The sequence below is a fragment of the Lipomyces japonicus genome, assembly GCF_038497905.1.
Source record: "Lipomyces japonicus strain CBS 7319 unplaced genomic scaffold V1514scaffold_42, whole genome shotgun sequence".
Lineage (NCBI taxonomy): Eukaryota > Fungi > Ascomycota > Lipomycetes > Lipomycetales > Lipomycetaceae > Lipomyces > Lipomyces japonicus.
Genome location: NW_027117854.1, coordinates 47,007 through 74,707, shown reverse-complemented (window position 1 = coordinate 74,707; position 27,701 = coordinate 47,007). Strand labels below are relative to the sequence as shown.

Below are 27,701 nucleotides of genomic sequence, written 5' to 3'. Positions count from 1 at the left end.
ATTTTTGGTGGATATCGAGATTAGCATATACCCACACTCAGTTTGAAAGCAATTATTTTAAGCCAAACTAGCAACTCAGCTCACGATACTTGGCACACAGACAGTACTGGCCTTCGCTGCCATGACATTTTGGCAATTTGTTGTTAAACATTGTCCAGTCAGAACAGTCTAGGCTCATGACAGACAAGATCGGTAACGAACCATATATTTCGTACCACAGGGCAAGCCAAAAAATTGCGATACTTAAGGCCGGCTATATATCCTCTTTGTTTTGTTTGGATACCACATCTTCTAGTTATATCAGAAACAATAATGAAGGGACTCTACACTGTCTTTACTGCTCTTCTCGCGATTGCTCCAGCTGTCGTGAACGGGTTGGTCAGCGGATGCTATAACGCGGATTCGGATTCGTCTGTTGACTACTTTGACGTGAAGTACACCGACGATGACTCGCTTCCGTTTTCAATCACATATAATAATACGTTTGTGCGTATTAAAAACAGGCAGAAGCGATATGTTGTTCTTTATTGCACCAAGAATGCTCCGTCAAAGAGCATCATTGGCGAAGAATCTTTGGCCATCCAAATTCCTGTCACTAATGTCGCTGCTCTTGACTCATTTTCTCAGAATCTTATTGACGTATGTATAATTTTTTTTTCTGCGATTTTTTTATCATAGTTTTAATAATATTTTTTTTTTTTTTTAGTTGCTCGGCAAATCTGAAAGCATTGCTCGTGTTGGCGATTACGACGACGTTACTTCCGCTTGCGTTCGTGGCAACATGTTGAACAACATTACGTACGATAGCAGTGATTATTCCAAGGCCGACGATGTCGACGTTACATTTTATTCTGGCGCTTCCGGTCTTGATAATACTGATCAGGTTTTCATCAAGAACGATGGATCATACGCGCCTCTTAAGCAACTGGCGTACATCAAGTTGTTTGGATTGTTTTTTGGACTCGAGCAGACTTCCGTGTCGGTTTACAACACGATCGCGGCTAATTATCGATGCGCGGCAGCGAACGTGTATAACCAGATTTTGCAAAACAATTATCCCGTCGGTCGGTTTGTTTCTGCGGTTGAGATTGCAGGTGATGGCAATTTTGGAGTGTCCCAGTCCGCATGGTGGCTCACGCTTGCTGCAGATGCCGGCATTGAACTCGTGAACGTGTCATCGGATGCGACAGGCCAGTCGACCACTTTTTCTGATTTGTCGTTGAACGTGAGCGCGTCATCGGCTGGCACGACGCTGGCTCAGGACTCGTGGGCCGTGATTGACGCGTCTCAGTACAACCAGTTGAAGGGCGCGCGTGCAAACACGAGCAACTACGAAGCCTTTTCCGGGGTTTCCCCAGCCGCGTTCGCATATGCCAACGGGCACGTGTTCACGACCGACGTGCAGACCAACCGGGCCCTGCGTCACAATTTTTACGACCGGGCGCCGTCCCGTCCGGATTGGGCGTTGAACGATTTGATTAACGCGATCAACCCCGGGTCAGAAATTTTGCCGGCAGATTACTCGCCCATGTTTGTGCGCCCGCTTGGTTCTGAATATCATTTGGCGCAACGTCGCATGAGCCAGTATTGCGTTCCCGAGGATGGGCCGGTTGCGTTTGTTAAATCAAATTCGACCTCGTGCGAGTTGCCGTCATGGGCTACTGGATATCATGCATCGGGCATCTCGGCATTTTCATATGGATCTCGTGACGCAGTCAAGTCCGAGGCCGTCACTGGCGTGTCATCCGTAGGTACGTTTGACGCCGAGACCGATTCCATTATCGATTCTTCTTCTTCTTCTTCTTCTTCTTCTTCTTCTTCTTCTTCTTCTTCTTCTTCTTCATGTGGCTTGTCTTCTGGTGCTAAAGGTGGCATTGCCGTCGGTGCCATCGTGGGCGGGCTCCTTGTTGTTGCCGCATTTGGATATCTTTACGTGTATTTTAAGCGCAAGCAAGATTTAAACAATCCGGCCGTGTTAGAAAAGACAATCTCGCACGCGCGCTCGTTTACTTCCGACGTTCCATCTGGCGTGACCCAGGCTTAAAAAAAAAAAGGCGAATATAATATTGTGAAGTCGATAAGGTTCTTTTGCAAAAGGGACTTGGCGACTTATAAGAGAATGGATATTATAATTTTTTTTTTCTTCTTTGGTTCTAAAGAGCTACGTATTTTTAAATAATTAGTTATAATTAGTAAATAAAGTATAATTTAGTTACAACATACTTTTACTTGAACAAATCATGAGGTAGACCCGCATAGTTGGCTATATAAATATGTTTTCATTAGGTGGTGACACGGTTGGGCAACTATATTATTTTGCGTTTAAGCCAAAATGTGTGTAAAAGATTTCTATTTTACCAAATGTACAAAAATTAAACAAGGTGAGCATGCTCAGGCACGATATTGAGAAGCTTGTTGTTGATCAATGCAGACTTGACGTTGTCGAGAACCTGAATCTCCATCTTCTTTTGAGTTTCAAACGTTCTGGTACCGACATGAGGCAACAAGATTACGTTTTTGTTGTTTAACAATCCGGGGTGGATCTTGGGTTCTTGTTCAAACACGTCCAACCCAACGGACGCAACCTTGCCAGATTCCAGGGCCTCGACCAGCGCGGCCTCATCGATAACGGCACCACGAGCAGTGTTGACAATCACGACGCCGTCTTTCATCTTGGCAATGGCTTCCTTGTTGATGATGTGCCTGGTATGGGCGTTCAAAGGCAGGTTCAACGAGATAATGTCGGACGTGGCCAGTAATTCGTCAAACGACACGTACTTGGCACCGCCGGCCAGTTCGTCAGACAGCGGCTTGCGGTTGTGGTACTGGGTCGTAATGTCGAACGCGTCCGCCCGTCGCTTGACTGCGCGACCGATGCCACCGAGACCGAGAATGCCGAGAACTTTGCCTTCAGGGTCGTGAGTGAGCGGCAGGCCGTTGGTCCAATTGCCTTGTCGCAGGTTGTTCAGGGCCAAGTTGAATCCTCTGAGCGCGCCGAGGATGAGAAAGAAGTTAACGTCCGCAGTGGCATCATCCACGGAACCGGGCGTGTTTGATAACTTGACGCCACGCTTGATTAACGCATTAGCGTTAATCATGTCATAACCGGCACCGTTGTGGGCAATAAACTTGACCGAATCCGGGAACGCATCGATAACTTCTTCGTCAATGTGGAACGCGGACTTGGAACCGTTCATGTGATAAATCACGTTCACGTCAGAGTACTTGCCCTTGAAATTTTCAATCAATTCAGCCTTGGAATTTGAATCATCGATCGATAACTTGGCGAACTCGGCCAGCGCGGTCCATTCCGACTGGGCCAGGGCGACCTGGCCGAGCAATAAAACGTGTCCCTTGGTCATTGTTTATATATATATATATATAAAAGAAAAAAAAAAGCAATTGAGTGAAATTGACTTGAAACAAGAACAGAAAAGGGGAATCAAAATGAAAAAAAAAAAAAACCCCAGGCGCAATGGGCCTCTCTTATAACCGGCGACTGGCTTGCCGTCGAAGTCGCGGAAGTCGTGGGGGTCACCAGGGGCCCCATGAAATACCCCACGTCATTCATTTTCCGCTGCACTGCCGTTACGCTTATACTTTTGCAGCCAATACAAAACCCATCAGTCGCAAGTTGCACACGAGTGCCGATAGCGGAGACCAGCAGCCCAACCAGCAGTGACGGATGGAATTGGAATTGGAATGAATTGTCCGCACCTCGTTCTGTTCTCGCATTGTCCGCCACGCCAAAAAACCAGTCCGAGCAACTGGCGCCGAAACCGGCGGAGAACGCGCCGCACAATTACCCTAACCTGAAATACTTACGTAATGCAATGCCGTGCACGTGACATTTCTGAAATGGCGCCGCCAGGGATCAGGGCCCAATTACTGGCAATGTACGACGTTGTGTGGCAGCTCGGCAGCTTGGTTGGGTTTTGGATCAACTACGCGGCTTCGGTCACGTTGCCGTTGGGTTCAAATCAATGGATCATTCCGTTTGCGATTCAGTTTATCCCCGGCGGCTTGCTTTTCGTTGGCACTTTTTCCCTTAACGAATCGCCTCGATGGCTCATGATGAACGGCAACACGACTGCCGGCCTGGCAAACCTGCGATGGTTTCGCAACCTCAATCACGACGATCCGTATTTGCAATTTGAGGTTGCGCAGATCGAACAGGCAATCTAATCTCGCGCGGATGTGATTGGTCTCGGTGTCTGGGCACCAGTGCGGGCCGTGATCCGGTCACGCAGGATCTTGGCCCGCCTGGCATTATCCACCATTTTGTTTGTGTGGCAAAACTCGAGCGGCATCAACGCCGTGAATTATTACTCGCCCACGATTTTCCAATCACTCGGCATCGGTGGCACGGACGCAAAGTTGTTGTCGACCGGCATTTTTGGCGTCATCAAGGCATGCTCCACTTTTCTGTGGATGGTTTTTTTGGTCGAATCCTGGGGCCGCCGGCGTGACCGCGTGCATGTATTTTTTGGGCGCGTACGTTAAAATTTCTGATCCGTCATCCAGGCTCATTTCGTCCGGCTCTGATGGTCCTGCCGGACTCGATCCCGGTGGCAGGGCCGCCATGGCTTTTTTTTATATCTGGACCGTTTTTTACTCTGCGTCATGGAATTGGACGCCGTGGGTGATTAATGCAGAAATTTTTGATCAAAACATTCGCACGTTCGTGCAAGCCATCAACGCGTCCGCAAACTGGTTTTGGAGCTTCATCATGGCCCGGTTCACGCCGCAAATGTTTGCCAGCATGTCATTTGGCGTGTATTTTTTGTTTGCGTCATTGTCCATGATTGGATTTTGTTATGTTTTTTTGTTGATTCCGGAGACCAAGGGACTTCCGTTAGAAATGATGGATAACTTGTTTACTAAAGGAGTGCCGGCTTGGAAGGCTCATGATTACGTTTTAAACCTGGTTGACGAACTCGAGCATAATTATGACGGCACGATCTCAACCACGGCTGAACAAAAAGAACAAGTAGCACACGTGGATGATGTTTAGTTTGTAGTTTAATTAAATTTTTTCATCTTCGTTCACTTCGAAGGACCTGTTCTAAAGCTGTCATCATTCTGTTTTGTTGATTGACCAACGTTTGTAATAAGTTTGTTTGCTGTTCCTGCTCGGCCAACATTTGTCGTTGGAACTGGTCCAATTGCGTCATCACGGTCCGGCCGGTGCCGCCACCAGGTTGCTGTTGATGTGTCCAAGCAAGAAACCTTGACGCCGCGGCCGAATCATGATGATTCACAATCCTGCCGGTGCTGATACCGTTCTCAGCATCTTGCTCGACATTACCGTTGTCGTTGTCGTTGTCGTCGTCGTCATCATTGTCATTGTCATTGTCATTGTCGTCGTTTTTGTTGTTGCCATTACTATCGTCGTCGTCGTCGTTGTCTTTATCAGATAACGCATCTAGCGTGTCGGTAAGTGATTGCAAGATCAACGCGGCCCGGCGTTGCCGTTTGGTGGCTGCTGATTTTGTCGTGGATTGCTGATGACTGCGATGTCTTTTAACTCCGCGGGTTTGCAATTGCGCTTGTTGTGGTGAAACCTGAGATTGTTCAGACTGTGACTGCGCATGTTGTTGTTGTTGTTGTTGTTGTTGTTGTTGTTGTTGTTGTTGTTGTTGTTGTTGTTGTTGTTGTTGTTGTTGTAGTTTTGGTTGCGATAGTGATTGCTGCTGATGATGATCTTGGTGTTCATGTTGCTGCTGCCGTTGCTGGTTTTGGTCTTGCTGCTGTTGATGTTGAATCTGCTGAATCTGTCGAATCTGTTGCTGCTGTTGTTGCTGCAAATTATGAATATGTTGCTGCAGTCCTTGCCGTTGCCGAGATTCATGCCGAAGGTCATGATCAATCTCGTCCTCACTAACCAGCCGCGCGCGAGCCAACGCCTTGGAACCATTCCTGCGCAACAACGATGACGGCAATAACACGCTCATGGTGGCATATACCGGCCTGCTTAGCCATGTTCGGTTCTTGCCCAAAAACCGGCGGTGCTCATGCGGGACCATGTCCCACCATGGTTTTTTCGATTCCAATTTCGCACCACCGGCACCACGGTCACCTTGCAAGCGATCGTCTTCGTATTCGGTTATGAACTTGTAAGTTGCAATCAAGCCAAACAACTTGTCATACACGCTCTTTGGATTTCGGCGGGGGAAAAATTGATCAAGGTCAGCAACGCCTTGCGATTCTAATTGCTGATTATGTTGAACCGATCGGGCAGTGAAAGCCGAATATGTGTCTTCAACTAAGTCGTCCAATCCGAGCTCGCCTGCTTCCAAGCTGCGCGCACTTCGCACGTCATGATAGGCTTGCAATAAAGCCGCAATCTCGTTATCAGCCCAATACCTAATTTTCTGCGTCGCTGTTGCCGTCAACGTCGTCGCTGTCGTCATCGGATGATGAAGATGAAGATGATTATGATGATGATGACCTGCGGCCGTGCCAACCGCAGTTGTTGGAACCGCGACCGTGCCAGGCTGTGACGACGCGTTGTCGTGAGTGGCCAGATCGGACATGAGGTATGCCGCGTTTGTTCCAGAAGACATGAAAGGGCCCGCGTTTTGAGTCAACGAGTCTGCTGCCATCCACGAATACCGGTCACCGACGGCAGCCACGGCAGCGACTGCAGCCGCAGCCTGTGCGCGAGCAGATTGCGCGTCTTCAGGACCGTATGGATAAGCATTCGCGTTCATGGACGATGAAGAAGAAGATGATGATGAAGTAGAAGACGAAGGATGAGCAACCGCGGTTGCAGATGAAGATGCCGTGGTTTTAAACACGTTGTGAGTTCTGACAAGGTGACGAATCAAGTTTTTTGTGCCTTGTGAATATTTGTATTTTGCCAGGCATTTTACGTCTAGACAATAAGAGTTAGCAAAAACCGTAAGCCGTAAAATAGAACCATCTCACCTCTGGAATTGATTTCGACATCATCTTCATCATCTTCTTCTTCTTCGTCTTCAGCATCATCGCCATGCCGCCTGGAACCGGCTTGCCGTTTGGCAGATGGCATTTTGGGAAGTTGACAGGTTGCATACGACATGCCGTCTGCGTCTTCCTGGCGATCAAAATAGTTCCATACCCAACTATGATGCAGTCTTTTCTTTTGATCGGACGAGGACGGCACTTGGCCGCCATTGTAATGCGGCGACCGAGTTACCGCTGCTGCTGCGGCTGCAACAGAAGATGCCACTGATTGTGGGTTCTGAGTCTGAGTCTGAGTCTGAGTCTGAGTCTGAGTCTGAGTCTGGGCCTGGTCATGAACCTGGATGGACTGCACTGGAGACTTTAAACCTGTAGATTGAGAGCTTACGATGTCCAGCGAAACCGAGTTGATGGCTCGCGGAAGTGGGAGCTGCTGTTGGTCTTGCAACTGACCCGGCTGCTGCTGCTGCTGCTGCTGCTGCTGCTGCGGTGCCGGCTGCTGCGGGTTCAGCAAGTGGTGATGCAGATGCGACCGGGAGTACGAAGCCATTTGGCACAAATCCGGGGCTGGGTCAGGAGGTTTTGGATGTTTTTCTTTTTTCAAAATTTGGGTCAGGCAAGCGACTTTGGATATTGATATTCCCAACGGTGATAACTCCGCAGTTGCAAGTTATCAACGTTACGTAATAACGTACGTAATTAGTGATAACTCTGCGGATGACGTCAGGCCTGCGTTGCCCCGCGTGACTTTGGTGAGGAACATCATCATCATCATCATCGTCACCCTCATCATCTTCAGACAAGACATCAAGCCATGGCAATCGAAAGAGCAGAGCTGCAACGCACGCTGGCAGTGCTGGCGTTCGCCGTGTCCATTGTGATCAACCTGTACTATCTTTCCGGCCGCGGCTTGCCTGCCGGTGATGACTACCCGTCGTCTCCTGCGTTCCGGCTCGATCATACCGCGTTCACGCCCAACGTTGTGTTTGTCGTACTGTTTTGGACTGCCACGTACGTGTCCCGCATTGCGTACCTGCACCAGCTTTTTGCTGGGCCGGCGGAATCCAAGGAAGCTGCCCAGCGGGTCGTGGTTCCGTTCATCACGTTTGACTCGTTGCATTTCCTCTGGGTGTTGTTTCTGGCTCACGGCCACTACGTGCTGGCCGAGATTGTTGTGATTTTAAATTTTGCAACGTCCGTGCTGCAGTACCTGGCCAGCCGTACGACATCATTGTCACCGCTGGCCAAATGGCTCACGATCCACCTCGGCGCGTCCGCGTTCCCGCTGGCGTGGACGTTGTTTGCCGTGCTCTGGACCGGCGCCGTGGCCGTGCATTCGCAATCCATTTTCAGTCGCGTTTTGGCAAACATTTTGATTTGGTCCTTGCTCGTGTTCCCGTCCCTGGTCTTGGTTTTGTTTGCCGATTTTAGTTTTGGGTTCGCGTCCGCGTTTTTAACTTGGGGCCTGGCCGTGTCGCAAGTCTTGGACAAGGTGTTTGGATTGCAATGGATCTTTGCCGTCATTATCGCCGCTATTGTCACGGTCGAATCTGCCATTTTGTTGTTTGCTGGTGGCGCCATCCGGCTTGGTTCAAGATCCGCTCAAGCAATTGATGACGTTTTGCAAAACGTGCGGGTCGAAGACGCGCAAGAACGCGAACCTCTTGTTGTTAGTGAACACTGAGCAGGATCACAACCACAAGGAAAAATAAATATTAACGACTGCTATGGAATACAAATAATGATGTTATGCACGTATATATATATTATGTTACTAAATGAGAAGATCTTTGTACAAATGTTGAATGTGAACCCAGTATCCTTATACCCCGAATAAAAACGAAACAAAAACCTATTCATACCCCAATGCTGTTGAAGCCTTTTCCAAAAAAAAAAAAAAAAAAAAAAATAATAATAATAATAATAATAATACTTTTACACCAACTGATACCTTAACAAGCAAATTAAAAAAGAAAAGTAAACCAAAAGCCAAGCTTTACTTTCTTTTACCGCTTGCCCAGCAAAGAGAAAAACTCCTCCCTCGTCTTTTGCGATTCTCTGAATCGACCGAGCATGCAACTGGTCACGGTCATGCTGCCTGGTTTTTGCACTCCGCGCATGACCATGCACATATGACTGGCCTCCATCACGACCGCTACGCCTTGCGGCCGCAAGATTTCCCACATGGCGAGCGCAACTTGCTTGGTCAACCGCTCCTGAACTTGCAACCTGCGGGCAAACATCTCGGCAATCCGGGCCAGCTTGGACAGGCCAAGCACTCGCGAGTTTGGAATGTATCCGATCGACATGGTGCCATTAAACGGTACCATGTGATGCTCGCAGAGAGAAAAAATCGGAATGTCCTTCACGATCACCATCTCGTCATGGTCTTCTTCAAACACGGCCCGGTTAATCACGGTCCTGATGTTTTGCTCATATCCGCGGGTTAAAAACATGATGGCCTTGGCATACCGTTCCGGGGTCGATAACAATCCTTCCCTGGTTGGGTCCTCACCAATTTCGGTCAGGATGACTCGCACGGCGTCAGCGATGCGTTGGATCTTGGCCGTCGTTTCTTCCGCAGTAGATTCTAACCTGGTTCGAGTACCCACCGATGGCCACGACAAGCCATCAAAATCAATTGGCGGGTTCAATGTATACGGCGATGCTGGCCTGGAAATTGCTGGCGTGCCTGATGTTGAAAGATGAGGGTGTGACTGCGTAAGATGACTGTTGTTTGGTTTGGCAAGAGGTGACGTCGGACCCCCGCGAGATTTTGGTGCTAAACTGCTAATCACTCCATGACCTTCATCTTCATCTTCATCTTCATTGTCTTCAAAATGTTCTTGGACTTGTTCTTCATCCAGTTCGTCGATATCATCCTCCGAAGGCCCGGCTCGCGACACTTTTAATGATAGTTCTGACAATAACTTATCCGCATCCGCAACTACCGCCGCCGTAGCATTATCATTTTGTCTCTTTATCAGCGGCATTTTATTTTATTTTATTTTTTTGATTAAATATTGAATAAAGCCCGTCCTGTTGGGTACTTTTTCAGTAGGGGGTTTAATTGTATTTGTTTTATTTTATTTTTGTCTATTGGGTTTACGTTATCTCTGAAATTTTCACCGAGAAAAAAAAAAAACTCCCAACGTTGCTGTAAATGTAAGGGATCTGTACCTTTCGATTATCTGCTTCTTTTTTTACTTTTAATTTCGTATGTGTGAACAGCTAGCTAGGCTGCACACAAAAAATTGGATGCTGAGGGGGGTTGTTAATTATTTATACACGGGGATGATTATCATATAGGACGAATTAGTTTTTTTTTTTTTTTTTTTTTTACTTTTGGGGGGGTTTTCAAGTTGTCGCAAAGAGTAAAGAAATGGACCCATGGGGTGCCGTCGAGTCAGTGCCAATCCCGACGCCAGAACGGGCGCCAACGACGGTGACGCGAACAACAACAACATTATCACCATCACATTCGCCATCGACGTCGTTGGAAGCAGCAAATGATGTTACTTCTTCTTGGGCAATTAATGACGATGTCTTGCCCGATTGGTCTAGGAGTGCGGATCCGGTGACGTTGGGTGCCATGCCAGACGCCCTGCCGATTTTAGATTACCAATTTGCATTGCCAATTGCAGACACAGTGACTACCAATACAGAGGCAAGCAAAATATATCAAGACAAACAGATAGAGGAAGAGGAAGAAGAAGAAGAAGAAGAAGAAGAAGAAGAAGATCCGTGGAAACAAGGTTACGAGCCGAAGAATGATCATGTGGTTAATGGTTTCCATGACATGAACATTGTCGGTGCCAAAGTTGACGATTTGAATATAAACCACCACGATAGTGTGGACGCGGTGTTGCAGGACGCACAAGCAAAAAATGTAACCTTGCCTGCTGAAGTAACGGTAGAACCGAGCAAGCCTGAGGATGGAATTCCGGACTGGCCAACTAGCAATGTTGAGTCAGAATTACCCACCACAGAAATTAACGGCAGCAATGACCAGCATGACGCTAACAAAGTTGATGACGACGTGTATGCGTCATCTTTTGTTTCGCCGCCGTTATCATCACAACCAAAATCCACCGTGTCGTTAAGCAATAACAACAACAATAATAATAATAATGACGAGGAATTTTCAGAGTTTGTAAATCCGTTTGCAGGTCCAGAAGATGACCAGTTTTTGAATTCAAAGTCGGCAAGCCCGGTTCCGACCACGTTGGCACGATTGATTGAATTATTCCCGGTTAACGAACAATTACCGGCGGGCAACAATTCCCGGTTTTCATCGATTGCCAATTTTTTTTCAGACAGGCAAGTCGCGCCCGCAAGCTTGTTATCGTTTGGATCATCCAAGCGAATCAACGATCAACTCATGCGCGCCACGCGCCAATTTTACATGCCGCACGGAGATTCGAGGCCCGGCACGCCATCGTCATTGTCGAGTGCTACGAGCGCGGTTCATGCCGACCATGACGGCATCAGGGTGAAATGGAATCACACGGAAGTTCAGGCGCGCGTGAAAGCAGTCGTGCGTCGGTGGAAGACCACGGCACGACAAAATAAGGGAAATCTGTTTGATTGGGAGAATTCGGATGCGTCGTACGTGCACAATCGAATTAGTCCTTCATACCCAGTCCTTCAATCACCGCCAATTCGACCTTCCATGCAACCATCACAGCCACAGCAGCAGCAACAACAACAATCCAACTCGAATGAGAGTTATTTTTCATGGCAGGAAAGACATGCGCCAGAGCTTGAATCGCAACCTCGTCAACCAACACCATCCTTACCGGCGCCTATTCCGTTGCCCGCAACAGCGCAACCTGCATTGCCACGATCAACACCGCCGCCGACGACCATGATGGCACCATTGCAACCAGTATCAACAAATACGCCACCACAACATTCAGTCGTTGTGCAGGATTCTGCTGATGACGACAATTGGGGCAGCTTCCTTGCCTCTCCAATCGCTTCTCAACCTTCACAACATGCAAACCCAAGCCCGATCTACGTTCCGCCACCGAAGCCCAATTCATCATCATCTTCATTATCCAGGTCGGCTGCAAAATTGGCACCAACCGCACCGACGATTAATGATCAAAAATTACGTGATGATGAGGTGGTCAAGCGAATCGTAAACAAAATTCCAGATATTGAGTACCTAATCGACTGATCATGCTGGTCATATTGCATCTCAAATCATGTTAAATTTACATTGTATATAATTATTTAATGCATTAATTATGACAAATGACATTAAGCGAATTTTTTTGGTCGCCATATGGTGAAATAGCAAGAAAAAAAAAAAAATGAAAAAATGAAAAAATGAAAAAATGAAAACTAACGCCTCGCAAACAAAAATAATAATGAAAAAAAAAAAAATTATACAAGTAAAATTTTAATCCATTTCCACCAACGCTTGAGAGAAATTATTGGCTTCTCGCGTCTTCCTAATTCGGCTTCGGTCTCGGCATCGTACATGTCCATCTCTCGTCTGCCCAGATCGAGATCTAATTGAGTTAATGGTACGATCCGTGTTCTTCTCCAAAATTTGTAACCAATAAAGCATAAAAAAAATGTAACCAATGAAACATATGATGCAAACAGGTATTGATATTCAAATGAAATAAATATGGTCATGTCATTAAAAATTACCATGAGTAAAGAACCAATTAATCCAAAATATGCAGTGAATGGTTGAAACGGCGACCGGTACGGATATGACGCCATGTCACGTTGCACAATGTCCGGTCGCAGCTTGAGGCCATAATAAAATCGAATGTAAGACAAGCAAATGCCGGCCCAGGTCAGAGTGCCAGGCACGGACGTGAGCTTGCGGACCCAGTAATAAACCGTGACTGCTTTTTTATTTGGGAACGACACTAAAAAAACGGTGAGTGCTAATGCGGACGTGAACAGGATTGAAATAAACGGCACGCCTCGTTTTGTGCATCTCTGAAAAACTCGAGGAAATTTGCCCTGCGCGGCCAACGCGTACAATGTTCGGCTGGATGCATACAGAAATGAGTTGCCAGCCGACCAGGCACAAAACACAAAAAAGCAAGTAATCACGGCCGCACCGTTGCATCGGCCCGCGTTTTGCATGGCAATCACCCAAGGTGACGAATTAGAATTAGCAAACCCTTGCATTGAGACCTTGCCGTTCACGCAATTTGCAGACGTCGTGGACGACCATGTCCATGATACCTGCTGACTGCTAAACCGTGACCATGGTGTGTAAAACGATGGCAATCCTGGATCACCAGCCGAAACGTTTAATCCGATGGCGAAAACGGCAAGCATGTATAAAATAAAGATGCGCAAAAATATGCGTCGCGTGGCACGTGGCAGTGTTTTGCGTGGGTTTTTGGCCTCTCCTGCGGTCAACGCTACAAGTTCAGTGCCAGAAAACACATACACGGATTGAACCACGGCTGTCCAAATCATGAGAAACCGACCGCTGGCTCCTCCGATATGATGTGATCCGGATTGGAAAAATGGCTTGAACGGTCCGTAATTGGCTTCCGCACTGTTCCAAACTATTATGCGCAAAAAAAAAAATTAATATTAAATTGCTGTTTTTCAAAAAAAAAAAAAGAAAAATTTCTTACATAAAAAATTGACTGGGAATTCAGTAGTTTTGCCAAGCGGGGCGGTAATTTCGGCACGGTTAAAGACAAACATGAGAATTATCAAACCAAGAAGCATACACAGCTTGAGCTGGCCAAAAAAATACTCAATTTCTCCATATATCTTAACTTCCATTGAGTTAATAACCAATATGATTATAAAAAACGGAACAGTTAGAGCCACAGGAGGAATATGACTAGGGTCGAACGGATAAAAATAAGTAACCAAAATTGCAGCTGAGGATATCTGAGTAGGAATCGCAATCCCTAATGAAAACCAATAGCAAAACCCAAGCGCGAACCCCAATGCGTCATCGACAAACCTGGATCCAAACGCAGATACGCCACCGGCAATGGGGATAAGTGCCACCATCTCACCAAACGAAGCCATGACACTGAAAACAATCGCGCCCGTGATTGCGAATCCGAGTAACATTCCTAACGGGCCTGACGTGGCCAGCGTCTTGCCCGTGCCAATAAACAATCCGTTCCCAAGCACGCCGCCAACTGCAATCATTTGAATATGCCGCGTCTTCAAACTCCGCCTGAGCTCGGTGTGAACTTTTGGAAAATAAAAATTGGCAACACCGTCTTGCTCGTCAATAATGTGTGCACCACCGGTGCCTTCTGCCGCGTCGTCGTCGATAACAAACGTGCCGAGGGAAGACGGCGCAGCTGAAGAACCCTGCCTTAAACTGGACGCGCTCGATATTGGAATCGTCCGGTGGTACTCGCCATTATTATTGTGCCTGAAAGTAATATCAGTCCTTCCGTATTCGTTAATACCAAATGAATCTGGAAAAAGATCGTTTAACGGGTCGTCATCAGAGGAAGCCGACGATACAGTCGTGACTGATGACGCGACGTCTTTCATTTATTTTGAGAGCTAAGCGCCTCCAGAGAACCAAATTTTTGAAACCCCTCCCCCAAAAAAAAAAAAATTTAATTATTCAGCTTGCTCCAGACACCTTTTTGTAAAGCTCATAAAATAAAGACTGACGGTGTCTTGACATTGGCATGTGTCATCTCAAATCTCCGCTTTTGACTTGTTCAGTTCAAAAACTCTATAAGCCGAGATGGAAAAAGGAACTTACAAGACACTAACCCCTTTTGAATGTAAGATTTTATATTAAGATCGGATTAGATAATATTTTTTACGATAATTATTAACTTAAAAGTATTACGATACGATATATAAATGATATTATTAATGACGTTGAATAATTAATCTATCACATATGTATATTGTTCGTGCATCATGAATAACAGGAATGGCTTTTACGCAATAGTGGTCCCTGAACGAACAGTCTTGCCAGACTTCTTGATCTGTGACAAAACCGTGTCATATGCGACCGTGTCGGCAGTTTTAACAAGAACCTTCTGGTCATCAAGCGTAATCTTGATGTCATTAACTCCTAAAAACGACACTTTTGTTAGTTTTTTGCCTTTTGTCATCTGAGAGCCTTGGATAAATTGGGTTCCCCGCAACATACCGTCGAGCTTGGTCAGCACCCTGTTGACCGCATTCGAGCAACCCGAGCAAGACATGGCGACATCAAACTCGTATTCATGAACCATTTTTTGTTTTATTTATAAGACCTTAATTTAAGGATGCTTCAAATCTAGTGATTGTGAGTGACTTTAGCACAGGATAATGGTGGCAAGGTCAACTTGGGCCGTAGAGGACAGCTTGTGGTTGTTATATATCCAGGCCGTGGTCCGACAGGGTAACTCATCACTGAGGGCTCAAATCTCTCACAAACTATAATTTAAACGTGTATTATTAATCTGCTGTCGGTTGTATGACTAATTAGTTATGCATTGTTATTTAGATAGTTGTATTTGTTGATACTATACCTTGTTTAGGGTATGCCATAGCTATTCCCTTCCTGTAATTTAGACTCTTTCCCGTAAAATTTTTTTCTTTGCTATCTTTGTTTATTCAGCGAGGCCAATCTTTTCTTAAAGCGCCCAATCCTAACAGTATTTATATGAGTTAGTAAGCCTTATTATGTAATACAATTGGTGACGTAAGTTATTTGTAACAAACGTTGAGCTTATTTTCGGTGAATATGCCGGATTAGGCAGCCGTACTCGTAGGCGCTTTGATCAGCTGTTAAATCCTACAACTGAACCACCTTTGGTTGAACATTTAAACTTGCGATTCGAATGGAATGAAACGAAACTGCACAATTGATTAAATATATTTGGAATATGGTCGAAGATAGCTCGGTGTTATCAGCCGAATCTTCATCTTCTTCGTCATCATCATCGTCATCGTCGTCGTCGTCGTCGGCTTCGTCCCCAAAGAAGTCGTCGTCATTTCCTAAGCAAGTCAAGGTAGCCGTCATCGGGTCTGGACTTGCTGGACTTTCCACTGCGCACTTCTTATCAACCACCAAGTCTGCCAATGTTAGTTACGACATTCATATTTTTGATGAGGTATTTGATTAAAAATTAAACTTGTGCCAGTTTATTCATGGTTGCTAAAATACATCTTGCTAGAATCGAAAAATAGGATTTGACAATGCATCAGTCACTGCGACGGACTCGACTGGAATCACCAGAAGAATTGACGTGCCGATGAGATCTTTTGCCGGCGGTTACTATAATCGAGTGATATCTCTATACCGTTCCCTGGGACTGTCTTTTCAAGATGCCAAATTTTCATATTCTTTCTCTGAGCAAGTTGCGGATTCGACTGCCACCTCAACTTATTTTCTTCACGATCCTCCTAATTCGTTTTTTAAGCGAAGAGGCAAACCAACACATCAGTCAGTTTGGACGTATTCGCTTACGCTACTGAGTGTAACGTTCTGGTTTGTGTATTTCACTCTAGTATCTGCAATCAGCCGACCGCGAGGTGGAGTTTCATTCACAAACAGTGCCACGCCTCTGGCGGACGAAGAGAATCAGTATGGATCTATCGACCTGCCACATCGGCATGATCACAATCAGCCGAGTAATAGGTCCAAGGTTGAAACGTTGGAAGAATACATGACGAGATGGCGAATTCCGTCATGGTTCGTTGACCAGTACGTGGTCTCACTCTTTGCCGCAATGGCAACCTGCTCAATCGATATAATTAAACAGTCACCTGCGAGCGATTTGGTGGATTATAAATGGAAAACTTTTGGTCATCCGCATTACTTGCTAGCAGATAACAGTCGGTCTGCAGTTAAAGCATTGACCTCTTCTCTGTCATCAGATAATATCCATCTCGGGACCGGAGTCAGTGCGGTCGTATCTCAGGGCAAGACATGGGGCATCAAGACGAATGATAAACACGAATATTATGATTTTGATCATGTCGTGTTTGCAATTGCTCCTTCAAAAGTGAAAACGCTTTGCCCAACACTGGCTCCGATTCTGGACACGATCAAGTCCGCAACCGTGCGTGTCGTGGTTCATACCGATGACACGGCCATTTCACATCTCAACACGCGTGACATTCGTGACTTGAATCTTCTTACAAACCATGTCATGACTGAGACGACTCATGTGTTGTTCCCCGGAATTTACCAAACAACGTCACCGTTAGATCCCAGGGTTATCGCGCCGGAAAAGATTATTTCTGAATCGGTGTTTGAAAGAGTCGTGAGGACCGAGAGCTTAGTTCACGCGGTTGAGAAATTACGGACCAGGCAAGGAAAACAAAATATTTGGATAGCAGGCAGCTGGGCATGGCAGGGATTGGTGTTGCTCGAAGGATGCGTTACGAGCGCCGAAATTGTCGCTGATGGCATTAAACGCCGCGAATCTCAGTCATAATTACATTTGCATGTATATATATACAGTGTTTCAATCAACAATTTTGTTTGCTCGTCCACGTTCTTTTTTCACAATCATGCATCAGATGTAGGTCCAGTAATATTTTTATATTGATCGTCTATTATTCGTATTTTCTATTAAGGTATAGCGTAAAAATATTTTTCCCTGACTGCTCGTGGAAAGATGCAAACAAAATTACAACATTGACAAATCTGTTAAAGTGAAAAAAAATGAGGGCGACGATAATAATCATAACAATGCATGAGACATGTCATATTCATGGGCTGCCGCTAAAGAGCAACAATTTTCTTTAATACTGACGGGTCTGATATTGCAGCTGGGGCAATTCATTTTTCCAAACACTTATTGAGCTGAATATAGCTATTGGCATTCTCTAGTTTATTATTTTAACAAATAATCATAGAACATTCATCAAATACTATCTATTCAATATGCAAAAGTGATTTGAGCATATAGTTTTATACAGAAGTGAGATGCATTGGGGCTCAAACTTTATTTGTCTCGATGTTCGATATTCTGCAAAAAATGATCGCCTTCCAGCAAAGAAAAAAATCATGAACTAGGGGGCGGGCGTTGCCGATCTGTGTTAATTAATACCAATGAACATGATGAGTCAACACACGTGGAGAATAAGTCACGAACTTGGTGATCTTTTTTCTTGTTCAGACCACTGATGGCAACCCATGGCCGACATATATAATGAAAGATAATACCCCCTGCAAGCAAACTGTGTATAAAAGCATTATATCGTTCATCATGTTGTCATTAGTATCAGAGAGAGGAAAAAATTCTTGCGAATATTTGCAGATGCAATCCGATACCAGTCAATACCAACAACGAATGAATGCTTACTCATGGTGCTGTTCACTATTTGTGGTAATCGGATCATTGCTGTACGGAATCCATATTGGAACAATATTCACCACAATTACTCAGTCAACGTTTACAGAATATTTTGGACTAATTGACGGTGTGCTCTTTGTTAGTTCTTTTTATTATGATGCAAGACTAACTAACTATTGACCTCTATATAGCTCCTATTAAACGTGCGATCATTTCTGGTTTCAATACTGGCGCCTTTTTTGGTGTAATGTTGGCAAGCTTGTTGGCTGATAGATGGGGTAGAAAAAATTCGATATGGTTTGCCGCTTTTGTTGTTTTGATTGCTGGAGGAATGCAAGCTGTCTCAGTTAACACACATATGTTGGTATGTGGCAGAATCATCGGCGGATTTGGTATTGGTATCTTAAATTTAGCCATTCCAATTTACAACGCTGAGATTTCTCCGTCTAGTAAACGTGGGCTGATAATAGGCTTTCATGGGCTTTTTATTAGCATTGGATTTTGTCTTGCCAGTTGGATCAGTTTTGCATTATCTTCGTCGCATGGTCAACTTCAGTGGCGTTTACCATTTGCGGTGCAATGTATTCCGGCATTTATATTAATAATTGGATTATACTGGGTTCCATGTTCACCTCGTTGGTTATTGAAGCAAGGTCGATATGTGGAAGCACATCAAGTTATGCTAAGATTATGCGGCGAATATGAATTGGATCGTAATGAATTATTTGAATTTGAATTTTTAAAACTTGAAGAGCAGATTGATTACGAGAGAAATTGCAAAAGAGGTGGTCTAATCAATTTAATCAGAATCCCGGGGAATAGGCAACGGCTGCTGATTAGCATCGGGGTTCAAATATTTGCTCAGCTTACTGGAGTTAGCCTTATGAACAGTAAGACAGAAATAAAAGTTTCTAATTTCTTGTTATTTATCACTACTAAATTCTTCTTGAGATTATCACATAGGTGCTTATCATGATTTTGGGATCTCTCATCATTCAATTTTATTGTTATCTGCAATATTTGCGTCAGTTGGCATTATATTCAACTTGGTTGGCATTTGCAATGTTGATAAATTAGGCAGGCGCTCCACACTGTGGATTTCAACGGCCGGACTCATGGTTTGCGCATGTTTAACCATGATGTTTACCGCTTTGTATGAAAAATCAGACAATTCAGTGGGCAAAGGCATTATTATTGGATTTCGGTTTTGGTTTTTTGCTATTTTTTGCTTGGGATACAACTCTGTTCAGTATGTATACCCGCCAGAGATTATGAACCAAGAAACACGTGCTTTGGGAGTCGCCATCTCTCTTCAATTTGGCATTGGTATCAGCATAATCTTGGACTTGATTTCATCTGTTCTTTTGGAAAGACTTGGATGGACGTGTTATCTTTTATTTATTGTAACAAACATTATTGATGCAGTGCTTCTTTATAAATATTTTCCAGAGACGAAAGGGAAAAGTTTGGAAGAAATCAATGAGCTGTTTGGAGACGTGATTATTTCAAAAGTAACTAACCCGATTTATTATTTGGAACAAGAATCTTGTGAAGAGAAATAAAAAATGAACAATTCTATTACATAAGAATATTATTAATTTAGGTAAGCTTAGTATTAGTTTATTACGTTATACGATCGATATAACTAACTATTGATTGAACTGATTGCGCGATGTTTGTGATCAAGTCCGCTGACGGCTCCACAAATAGAACGGGCACGACCAGTGTGTTGTTGTTTAAATATTTTTTTACTAGTTTTAAAATTACAAATTAAAGCTTGCTGATTAAGGAACTTGATCATGACAATTAAACGAAGTATGGAGCAATTAATTGACTCAGGAAAATTCCATTATCTAATAACCGTTTTTGGTTTTACTATGTAGCCAGCGTTTGGGCACCACTTCCATCTACCGCAAAAGGGGTCTCGCTTCATGTATCACATGATACCCGCACTGATAGAATAGTCTATGCGGTACGTACAATTCAATTGAGTTTTTAAAATACTGAGAGCTGCGAATGATTTTACTGTTGGGCCTAACATTTCACAATAGAGTAACAAATCCATTCACTTGCGATCTTTAAAGAATCCGTCAGAATCTACTCAGTATACACAACACATTGCAACTACCACGGTGGCAAAGTTTGCACCGTCTGGTTATTATGTTGCGTCGGGTGACTCTTCAGGCCAAGTGAAAGTGTGGGATTCGTCATCCATCACGGACGATGCTGAACTAACTAAAGGGACTTTCCCAATTATCAACGGCAGGATTACTGATTTATCATGGGATTCAGACAGCAAGCGAATTATTGCGGTTGGAGATGGTAAGGAGAGGTTTGGTCATTGCTTTACATTTGACACCGGCAATAGCGTCGGTGAAATCTCTGGTCATTCGGTTATTATTAACGCGGTTGATATCAAACCTGTTCGGCCGTTCCGAGCCGCGACCGTGTCGGATGACAGTTCACTTGTTTGGTATACCGGACCGCCGTTCAAGTTTGTCAAGTCCGTAAGAGGACAACATAAAAACTTTGTACAGGACGTGCGATTCTCTCCGGATGGGGCATATGCCGTCAGTGTTGGAGCTGATCGCAACATTGTTATTTACGACGGCCGCGAAGGAGACATGCTGGTCAAACTGGAACAGGCGCACAATGGCAGTATTTATGGGGTTACTACTGGGAAGGATGAGAACGGCAAGCCGGTGTTTGCCACGGCATCTGCTGATGGTTCAGTCAAGCTATGGGCCTACGCTGATGATATAATTCAAGAAAAGTTTTTTTGGCAAGTTTCAGATGAGCATGTCGTGGGCGTGCAGTTTACGTCTTCAACAACATTAGTTGCTGTTTCGCTCTCTGGCGACATCCATTATTTGTCGGTTCAGAGTTCTGTGCCTTCAAAAGTTGTTTATGGACACCAGAAGGCAATCACTTCGCTTAAAGTGTCAGACGGCGGTGCAAGTATTTATTCCGGAAGTTATGACGGCCGTGTTGTAAAGTGGGAGTCAAAAACGGGCAAGAGCACTGTTGTGGGCGGTGCTGGGCATGCAAACTTGGTTGTTGATATTGTTGAAGTGAACGGGAAGATTTTCACCTCGGCTTGGGATGACACTATCAAGTCAATTACTGGAACCGATTTTAATTCAAGCACGGTAAACGTACCTTCTCAACCAAAAGGAATCGTGGCCGCAGGTGAATATTTGATTGTGGCTACTGAAGATGCCGTTTATGGTTATACTACGGCTTTTGAAGCATTATCCACTTACAAGGTGACCGATTCTTCTGCCATTACTTCAGTTGGTGCCAGTTCATCGCTCGTTGCCGTGGGCAAGCAAAACGGATCAGTCACTTTGCTTTCGTTGCCTGATTTGAAAACTGTCAACTTACCGAAAATTGCACCGCTTCGAGCCGCGGTTTCGGTCGTGTCGTTTGCGCCGGTGGTGGACGAAAAGGGACGACACTTGCTAGCGCTCGGAGACTCGACTGGTAAGATCACGGTCGTGAACGCTGCACACGAAGGTGGAGTCGTCACGACCAGATGGGCATTCCACACCGGCCGAGTAACTTCCATATCATGGCGTGCGGACGGAAAGTATGCTGCTACGGGTTCGTTGGACACGAATGTGTTCATATACAGCGTAGACACGCCTGCAAAGAACGTGAAGACGCTTAATGCTCACAAGGATGGCGTGAATGTGGTTGCCTGGGTTGGCGAGGACAAGATTGTGTCAGCTGGAGCAGATGCGACAATCAAGTGGTGGGATGTTACGGTTTGAGCTTTTTGCAATTGGAATTGTTCATGGTAAAGATTATAGATAGTTTATCGGGAATAGATATATGCAAGCATTTAACGAAATTCGGCTCAATTTGCTAAAGCTGTCTGTTTGCTGATTCAATTTGAGTCATGTGATCTTCCGTATTCGGCATTGATTGTGTACGAATAGCCCTTGCCCTATATGTACTTGTTCCATGAATATTGAATTCAAGAGATTTCCACTCAAGACTTAATTTCATTACTTTCTTAAAAGCCTTTTCCCTTATTCAAGCCGACCTATTTAGATTTCTCTAGTAATGGACGACTTGATCAGGGATGGCTCACCATTTTTGACAATACAAGATCCAAACAATGATTACGACCACATTGCCGGTTATCACTCGCCGCTACAACAACAACAACAACAACAACAACATGTTGCAAGATCACCATCACCATTCCCGCAACAAGTGAACGTAACCAATGAAGATTTAATTTTAAATTTTGATGGAATTTCATCTCAGGATCAGTCATTTTATTTGGGTTCAAATTTGCAGAATGCCGGCTTGTCGTTCGCGAACCAAGGTCAACTCGATAGTTCGATCTCGGCAATTGATAACTATGATAGTATCTTTGCCGGTTTCCCGCCGCCTGCTGCCGTGGAAGTCGATAGCTTGTTAAATACCAATACCGTGCCTGATTATTCGTCTCCAAATTTTCTCCTGTTGGACACGGTCACCACGTCTTCACCACATCTTCACCAACAACAAGAACACGAGCTTGCACAGAATCAACAACAGTTGAATGGTGATGATTTGTTGACGACCTTGCTAATTCAACCTGAACTTGGTTCTCATGGAATAAAATCGCCTGCTCAATTTTCTAGTCCAACAAGTCACACTCCGGAACCGGCCAGCAACGACGGATACAACTCTCCTTATCCTACTGGCCGGCTTCGGTCGTCCTCATTACACTCTGATTACTCTTCTGCAGCTCCTTCTCCTTACTATTCCGCCACGGCTGATTTAACCAGTCCCTTAATATTGCCACATGATGCATCGCCTCTAATCACAAAAACCGACACGGAAGCTGGCTTAGAAGACATGTTTTCGTTTTCAATTTCGGATCCGGCATTTACAGATCAGCCTTCACAACGGCAACAAGATGAGCAGTCACGAAATCAATCATTGAAGCAAAACCAGGTACAACAACACCATCATATATATCATCCCATACAAATCGTGCCTTCATTGTCTGTACCTGCCAATCCAGTTCCTTCTCAGCCATTTGTTTTCCCAAAAGTAACAATATCTGTTGATCCTCCGACCTCCTCGGAACTTGAAAATCACTCCACCCTGAATACTTCTACGCTATCCCTGCCGGATACAGTTCACAACCGCCGCCGTTCACATTCCGAATCTTCTGTAATAAGTAATTCGAGCGTTCATAGCACTAATAGCTTAGCACTTCCTGATCTCAGAGGAAGAGAGAGAACGTCCGGTGGTGGCCCGGCCAGGCGGCGGCAAAGTAGTGCGCACAGTACCAGCAATCGCAGAGCATCCTCGCCAGGATTATCGCCGTATTCTGACGTGACTGCAGATTTTGATGATGATCAGTCTGATTTTGACGATGACGCGATTAGTGTTGTTTCAGGTCATTCGGAGAATCATCGTGTCAGATCAAATTCTGTTTCGTCCGGCACCGGATCCCGATGCGGTTCGGTTTCGGCCAACAGGGATTATTTTTTGGATCTGGCGCAACTTCAACGCCCGGACAAGCGAGTGCCAAAAAATCCTCCAGCGTATGCTTGTCATATCTGTCCCAAGAAGTTTACACGTGCTTATAATTTGCGATCACATCTGCGGACGCATACTGACGAGCGGCCGTTTGTGTGTTCGGTATGCGGTAAAGCGTTTGCGCGACAACACGATCGAAAAAGACACGAAGGATTGCATTCTGGAGTTAAAAAATTTGAATGCCGAGGCGAATTGGCAGAGGGCAAAGAAATGTGGGGGTGTGGCAGGAAATTTGCTCGTGCTGATGCGCTCGGCCGGCATTTCAGAAGCGAAGCCGGACGGGAATGCATCCGTCCGCTTATTGAGGAAGAACAACGAGAGCGAGCGAGTCTGGGGCAACAAGGTCGCGGCATGTCAGAATCTGGCCAAGCGTTTGCTTTTGACAATAGCAATAATAATGACAATAACTTGCTATCTGTGAATAATAATCATCCTAATAATTGGTTGCCGATGGTGCTGTTACAGCAATATCCATCGTTGTCGTCTTACATCTCAGATGATGGATCATCTGCTGGCGATATCAGCGGCAGTGAATTTGACGATGGTGAAAATCAGCTGGCAATAAGTTAATATTTGTGTTTTTTTTTTTTTTTTTTTTTGGTAGCAAAATTTGCTTTGTCGGGAGCGTATGTATGGTATTCTACTGTAACAATATAGGGATTTGGATTTAACAAACGACACGACGCGCGTAATGAGTTGTAACATACAATTTGCATATAATATACGTCAATTTTATTTCGTATCCATAATTGCTAAAAATTTAACTAAACAAACCAGAGATCAAGACTGATTAAATCTTTCTTTAAATTATCGTACACGTCCCACCGTTCCCATTTGAAAAAAAAAAATAAATAAAATAAAAGCGAAAACAAATTAAAAAAGAAAACAAAACCGAAAACAAATAAAACATGACCAAAAACAAATGCATACAATGCAAACCAGAAAATAAAATGATATTAACTTAGTATTTTTTTTTTGTTTAACCTGAACACATGTCACAAGCTTCCGGGTTGGCAATCGAGCACGCCAAAACCTTTTCGTTATAAATGTCAAGTTCTTCTTCAGTCATGTCATCCTTAGGCTTGTCCGCACCAGGCGCGTTTTTTGACTCGACCGGAATTTTGTCCTTGATATTTTGAATTTCTTCAACCTTGGCGGCAACATTAACGATCGGTTCTGATTCTTGTTCCACGGCCGGACTTTGAATTTCATATGCAGAAGCAGTCGTGCGACTGGATAAAAGTTTTGAGTTTAAGCCGGTACTTGAAAGACGACCAGACGTTTGCTTGTAAACCTTGCGAGACAATGTCGTGGTCTCCTTGACTGAGTTCGGGTCAATAACCTTAAGAGCTTCTTGATCAACAGTGAACTGAATCGGTGCTGAAGCAGCCATAGTACGCAAATAGTACATTCCAGTCTTGAGACCTTTCTTCCAACCATAGAAATGCATCGACGTTAGCTTGCCCATGCTCGGATTCTTGATGTGAATATTCAAGCTCTGGGACTGATCGATAAACGGCGAACGATCGGCAGCCATGTCGAGAATGTGCTTTTGCGAGATCTCCCAAACAGTCTTGTACAAAGCCTTAATGTCAGCTGGAATGTTGGGGATGTTTTGAACAGAGCCATTGTCGGCAATGATGCGGTTCTTCATATTATCAGACCACAGTCCCATGTCGACAAGGTCCTTGAGCAACCAAGGGTTTACGATCTGGAATTCGCCAGCAAGAACACGGCGTGAATAAATATTGGAAGTGTAAGGTTCAAAGCACTCATTAAACCCCAAAATCTGAGACGTGGAAGCGGTCGGCATGGGTGCCACCAAGAGCGAGTTGCGCATGCCATGCTTTGCCAGTCTCTCTTTCAAGATGTCCCAGTCCCACAGTTCAGACGGAGTAACGTTCCAAAGATCGTACTGAAGTTGGCCCTTAGACGCAGGAGATCCAGGGTACGATTCATACGGTCCGAGTTCTTCAGCCAGATCGATTGAGGCCTCCACTGAAGCGTGATAAATGGTTTCAAAAATTTGAATGTTGAGCTGCTTGGCACCTGGGGAATCAAATGGGAGCCGAAGAGCAAGAAATGCATCGGCGAGACCCTGAACACCAACCGCAATAGGCCGGTGCTTCATGTTGGACCGTTGAGATTCTTCGACAGGGTACATGTTAACTTCAATAATCTTGTTCAAATTGCGAACGACGACCTTAGCAACGTCATGAAGGCGGTTGAAGTTATACCATGAACCTTCATCATCGTACTCGATAAACGACGGAAGCGCAAGCGACGCAAGGTTGCAGACTGCAACTTCATCTGGCGAAGAGTACTCAACAATTTCAGTGCAGAGATTGGACGACTTGATCGTGCCAAGGTTCTGTTGATTTGATTTGCGGTTGCAAGCATCCTTGTAGAGCATAAACGGGTTGCCCGTTTCAGTTTGGGCTTCAAGAATGGAATACCAAAGCTTTTGCGCTTTCACAACTTTCCTAGCTCGGCCTTCCTTTTCGTATCTAAAATAAAGTTCTTCAAATTTTTCACCCCAAACGTCAGCAAGACCGGGAGCTTCCGAGGGGCAAAACAACGACCACTCGCCGTTTTCTTCAACCCGCTTCATAAACAGATCTGGAATCCATAACGCGTAAAACAAATCACGAGCTCTAACTTCCTCCTTGCCGTGATTCTTTCTGAGATCAAGAAACTCAAAAACATCAGGGTGCCATGGTTCGAGGTAAATCGCAAACGCGCCCGGTCTCTTGTTACCACCTTGATCGACATAACGAGCAGTGTTGTTATATACTCTAAGCATGGGAACGATACCGTTGGAAGTACCATTCGTTCCAGCAATGTAAGAACCAGTAGAACGGATGTTGTGAATGTTGAGACCAATACCACCGGCGGTCTTGGAAATAAGAGCACATGTCTTTAACGTATCATAGATTCCGTCGATTGAGTCATCTTTCATGGATACCAAGAAGCACGAAGACAGCTGAGGCTGAGGCGTACCGGCGTTATAAAGGGTGGGAGATGCGTGAGTGAAAAATCTTTGCGACATGAGCGAGTAAGTCTCGATTGCCTTCTCGATATCATCACCATGAATACCCACAGACACGCGCATGATCATGTGTTGCGGCCGTTCAGCAACTTTGCCGTTCATTCGTAATAAATACGACCGTTCCAACGTCTTAAACCCGAAATAGTTGTATTGGAAATCGCGTTCATAAACAATGGCGGAGTTGAGTTCTTCAGCGTGAGTCTTGACCACGTTGTAAGTGGTTTCGGAAATCATGGGAGAATGACGACCGTTCTTGGGGTTAACATAATGATACAGATCCGAAATAACCTGAGAAAATTGTTTTGTAGTCTGTTTATGCAGATTGGAAACAGCGATTCGAGCTGCTAGAACCGCATAGTCAGGGTGCGCCGTGGTCATGTATGCAGCAGTTTCGGCAGCCTAGCAACATTAGAAAAAGCAAAAAAGATTCGAATATTAGCAAAACATACCAAATTGTCAAGTTCAACCGTGGTAACTCCCTGATAAACACCTGAGATAATTTTTTGCGTGATAGCGGCAGCATCGACATGGTCAGTGTCCAAGCCGTAGCAAAGTCTCGAAACACGAGCAGTGATCTAACAATGTCAATAAAATTATCCTTAGCAAAAGTCACGTTCAAACGATTGCGATTTACCTTATCAAACTGGACGCGCTCCTTCCGGCCATCTGAAGAACCAAGTTAGCATTTCAACGTTCTCTCCCAACCAACAATTAAAGGGTATCATACCTCTCTTGTAAACAAACATGTCTAGTAAAACAGCGCTATATCGTCACTTCAAATGCAGCGATATGCAATTAATGTAAACAAATGGAAATGCCTTATATTGGGCCAGGAAAAAGCGAGACAAGAGATGAAGCGAAGGTTGAAAAAAAAATAGCTAACCAGG

General features: G+C 44.8%; 14 protein-coding genes across 14 annotated transcripts; 8 read left to right on the top strand and 6 right to left on the bottom strand.

Annotated features, from left to right (window-relative positions):
• Nucleotides 1–312: 312 nt before the first annotated feature.
• Nucleotides 313–2,219, top strand: V1514DRAFT_369265 (uncharacterized protein; the record flags this gene model as incomplete). Its single annotated transcript, XM_066929941.1, has 2 exons — nucleotides 313–639; nucleotides 707–2,219. The coding sequence occupies 2 exons, from the start codon at nucleotides 313–315 to the stop codon at nucleotides 2,042–2,044; spliced, it is 1,665 nt and encodes a 554-aa protein (XP_066781746.1). The 3' UTR covers nucleotides 2,045–2,219.
• Nucleotides 2,220–2,372: 153 nt separating this feature from the next.
• On the bottom strand, nucleotides 2,373–3,362 carry V1514DRAFT_310575 (D-isomer specific 2-hydroxyacid dehydrogenase; the record flags this gene model as incomplete). Its single annotated transcript, XM_066925774.1, has 1 exon — nucleotides 2,373–3,362. The coding sequence occupies one exon, from the start codon at nucleotides 3,360–3,362 to the stop codon at nucleotides 2,373–2,375; it is 990 nt and encodes a 329-aa protein (XP_066781745.1).
• A 496-nt stretch (nucleotides 3,363–3,858) lies between these two features.
• V1514DRAFT_321692 (general substrate transporter) lies at nucleotides 3,859–5,014 on the top strand (the record flags this gene model as incomplete). Its single annotated transcript, XM_066926059.1, has 3 exons — nucleotides 3,859–4,142; nucleotides 4,251–4,475; nucleotides 4,525–5,014. 3 exons carry the CDS (start codon nucleotides 3,859–3,861, stop codon nucleotides 5,012–5,014), a joined length of 999 nt encoding a protein of 332 aa, XP_066781744.1.
• Nucleotides 5,015–5,036: 22 nt separating this feature from the next.
• On the bottom strand, nucleotides 5,037–7,495 carry V1514DRAFT_344325 (uncharacterized protein; the record flags this gene model as incomplete). The annotated part of the gene is made up of 2 exons (XM_066929183.1): nucleotides 5,037–6,877; nucleotides 6,931–7,495. 2 exons carry the CDS (start codon nucleotides 7,493–7,495, stop codon nucleotides 5,037–5,039), a joined length of 2,406 nt encoding a protein of 801 aa, XP_066781743.1.
• A 240-nt stretch (nucleotides 7,496–7,735) lies between these two features.
• Nucleotides 7,736–8,745, top strand: V1514DRAFT_335597 (uncharacterized protein). The gene has a single exon (XM_066928424.1). The coding sequence runs from the start codon at nucleotides 7,760–7,762 to the stop codon at nucleotides 8,627–8,629; it is 870 nt and encodes a 289-aa protein (XP_066781742.1). The 5' UTR covers nucleotides 7,736–7,759; the 3' UTR covers nucleotides 8,630–8,745.
• On the bottom strand, nucleotides 8,688–10,047 carry V1514DRAFT_335596 (uncharacterized protein). The gene has a single exon (XM_066928423.1). The coding sequence runs from the start codon at nucleotides 9,936–9,938 to the stop codon at nucleotides 8,952–8,954; it is 987 nt and encodes a 328-aa protein (XP_066781741.1). The 5' UTR covers nucleotides 9,939–10,047; the 3' UTR covers nucleotides 8,688–8,951.
• A 126-nt stretch (nucleotides 10,048–10,173) lies between these two features.
• Nucleotides 10,174–12,205, top strand: V1514DRAFT_335595 (uncharacterized protein). Its single transcript, XM_066928422.1, has one exon. The coding sequence runs from the start codon at nucleotides 10,328–10,330 to the stop codon at nucleotides 12,125–12,127; it is 1,800 nt and encodes a 599-aa protein (XP_066781740.1). The 5' UTR covers nucleotides 10,174–10,327; the 3' UTR covers nucleotides 12,128–12,205.
• V1514DRAFT_369259 (amino acid permease-domain-containing protein) lies at nucleotides 12,173–14,622 on the bottom strand. Its single transcript, XM_066929940.1, has 2 exons — nucleotides 13,566–14,622; nucleotides 12,173–13,493 (listed from the first exon to the last, which is right to left on the bottom strand). The coding sequence occupies exons 1-2, from the start codon at nucleotides 14,455–14,457 to the stop codon at nucleotides 12,337–12,339; spliced, it is 2,049 nt and encodes a 682-aa protein (XP_066781739.1). The 5' UTR covers nucleotides 14,458–14,622; the 3' UTR covers nucleotides 12,173–12,336.
• Nucleotides 14,623–14,718: 96 nt separating this feature from the next.
• On the bottom strand, nucleotides 14,719–15,254 carry V1514DRAFT_335592 (uncharacterized protein). Its single transcript, XM_066928421.1, has 2 exons — nucleotides 15,077–15,254; nucleotides 14,719–14,998 (listed from the first exon to the last, which is right to left on the bottom strand). The coding sequence occupies exons 1-2, from the start codon at nucleotides 15,159–15,161 to the stop codon at nucleotides 14,862–14,864; spliced, it is 222 nt and encodes a 73-aa protein (XP_066781738.1). The 5' UTR covers nucleotides 15,162–15,254; the 3' UTR covers nucleotides 14,719–14,861.
• Nucleotides 15,255–15,797: 543 nt separating this feature from the next.
• On the top strand, nucleotides 15,798–17,354 carry V1514DRAFT_344320 (uncharacterized protein; the record flags this gene model as incomplete). The annotated part of the gene is made up of 2 exons (XM_066929182.1): nucleotides 15,798–16,025; nucleotides 16,089–17,354. 2 exons carry the CDS (start codon nucleotides 15,798–15,800, stop codon nucleotides 17,352–17,354), a joined length of 1,494 nt encoding a protein of 497 aa, XP_066781737.1.
• An 828-nt stretch (nucleotides 17,355–18,182) lies between these two features.
• On the top strand, nucleotides 18,183–19,780 carry V1514DRAFT_284357 (general substrate transporter; the record flags this gene model as incomplete). Its single annotated transcript, XM_066925143.1, has 3 exons — nucleotides 18,183–18,345; nucleotides 18,410–19,108; nucleotides 19,170–19,780. The coding sequence occupies 3 exons, from the start codon at nucleotides 18,183–18,185 to the stop codon at nucleotides 19,778–19,780; spliced, it is 1,473 nt and encodes a 490-aa protein (XP_066781736.1).
• Nucleotides 19,781–19,906: 126 nt separating this feature from the next.
• V1514DRAFT_369256 (WD40-repeat-containing domain protein) lies at nucleotides 19,907–22,070 on the top strand. Its single transcript, XM_066929939.1, has 3 exons — nucleotides 19,907–20,033; nucleotides 20,102–20,190; nucleotides 20,270–22,070. The coding sequence occupies exons 1-3, from the start codon at nucleotides 20,018–20,020 to the stop codon at nucleotides 21,989–21,991; spliced, it is 1,827 nt and encodes a 608-aa protein (XP_066781735.1). The 5' UTR covers nucleotides 19,907–20,017; the 3' UTR covers nucleotides 21,992–22,070.
• A 134-nt stretch (nucleotides 22,071–22,204) lies between these two features.
• Nucleotides 22,205–24,507, top strand: V1514DRAFT_310554 (uncharacterized protein). The gene has a single exon (XM_066925773.1). The coding sequence runs from the start codon at nucleotides 22,287–22,289 to the stop codon at nucleotides 24,333–24,335; it is 2,049 nt and encodes a 682-aa protein (XP_066781734.1). The 5' UTR covers nucleotides 22,205–22,286; the 3' UTR covers nucleotides 24,336–24,507.
• On the bottom strand, nucleotides 24,476–27,668 carry V1514DRAFT_353895 (ribonucleotide reductase). Its single transcript, XM_066929567.1, has 4 exons — nucleotides 27,542–27,668; nucleotides 27,449–27,480; nucleotides 27,264–27,389; nucleotides 24,476–27,213 (listed from the first exon to the last, which is right to left on the bottom strand). The coding sequence occupies exons 1-4, from the start codon at nucleotides 27,558–27,560 to the stop codon at nucleotides 24,745–24,747; spliced, it is 2,646 nt and encodes an 881-aa protein (XP_066781733.1). The 5' UTR covers nucleotides 27,561–27,668; the 3' UTR covers nucleotides 24,476–24,744.
• Nucleotides 27,669–27,701: the final 33 nt, after the last annotated feature.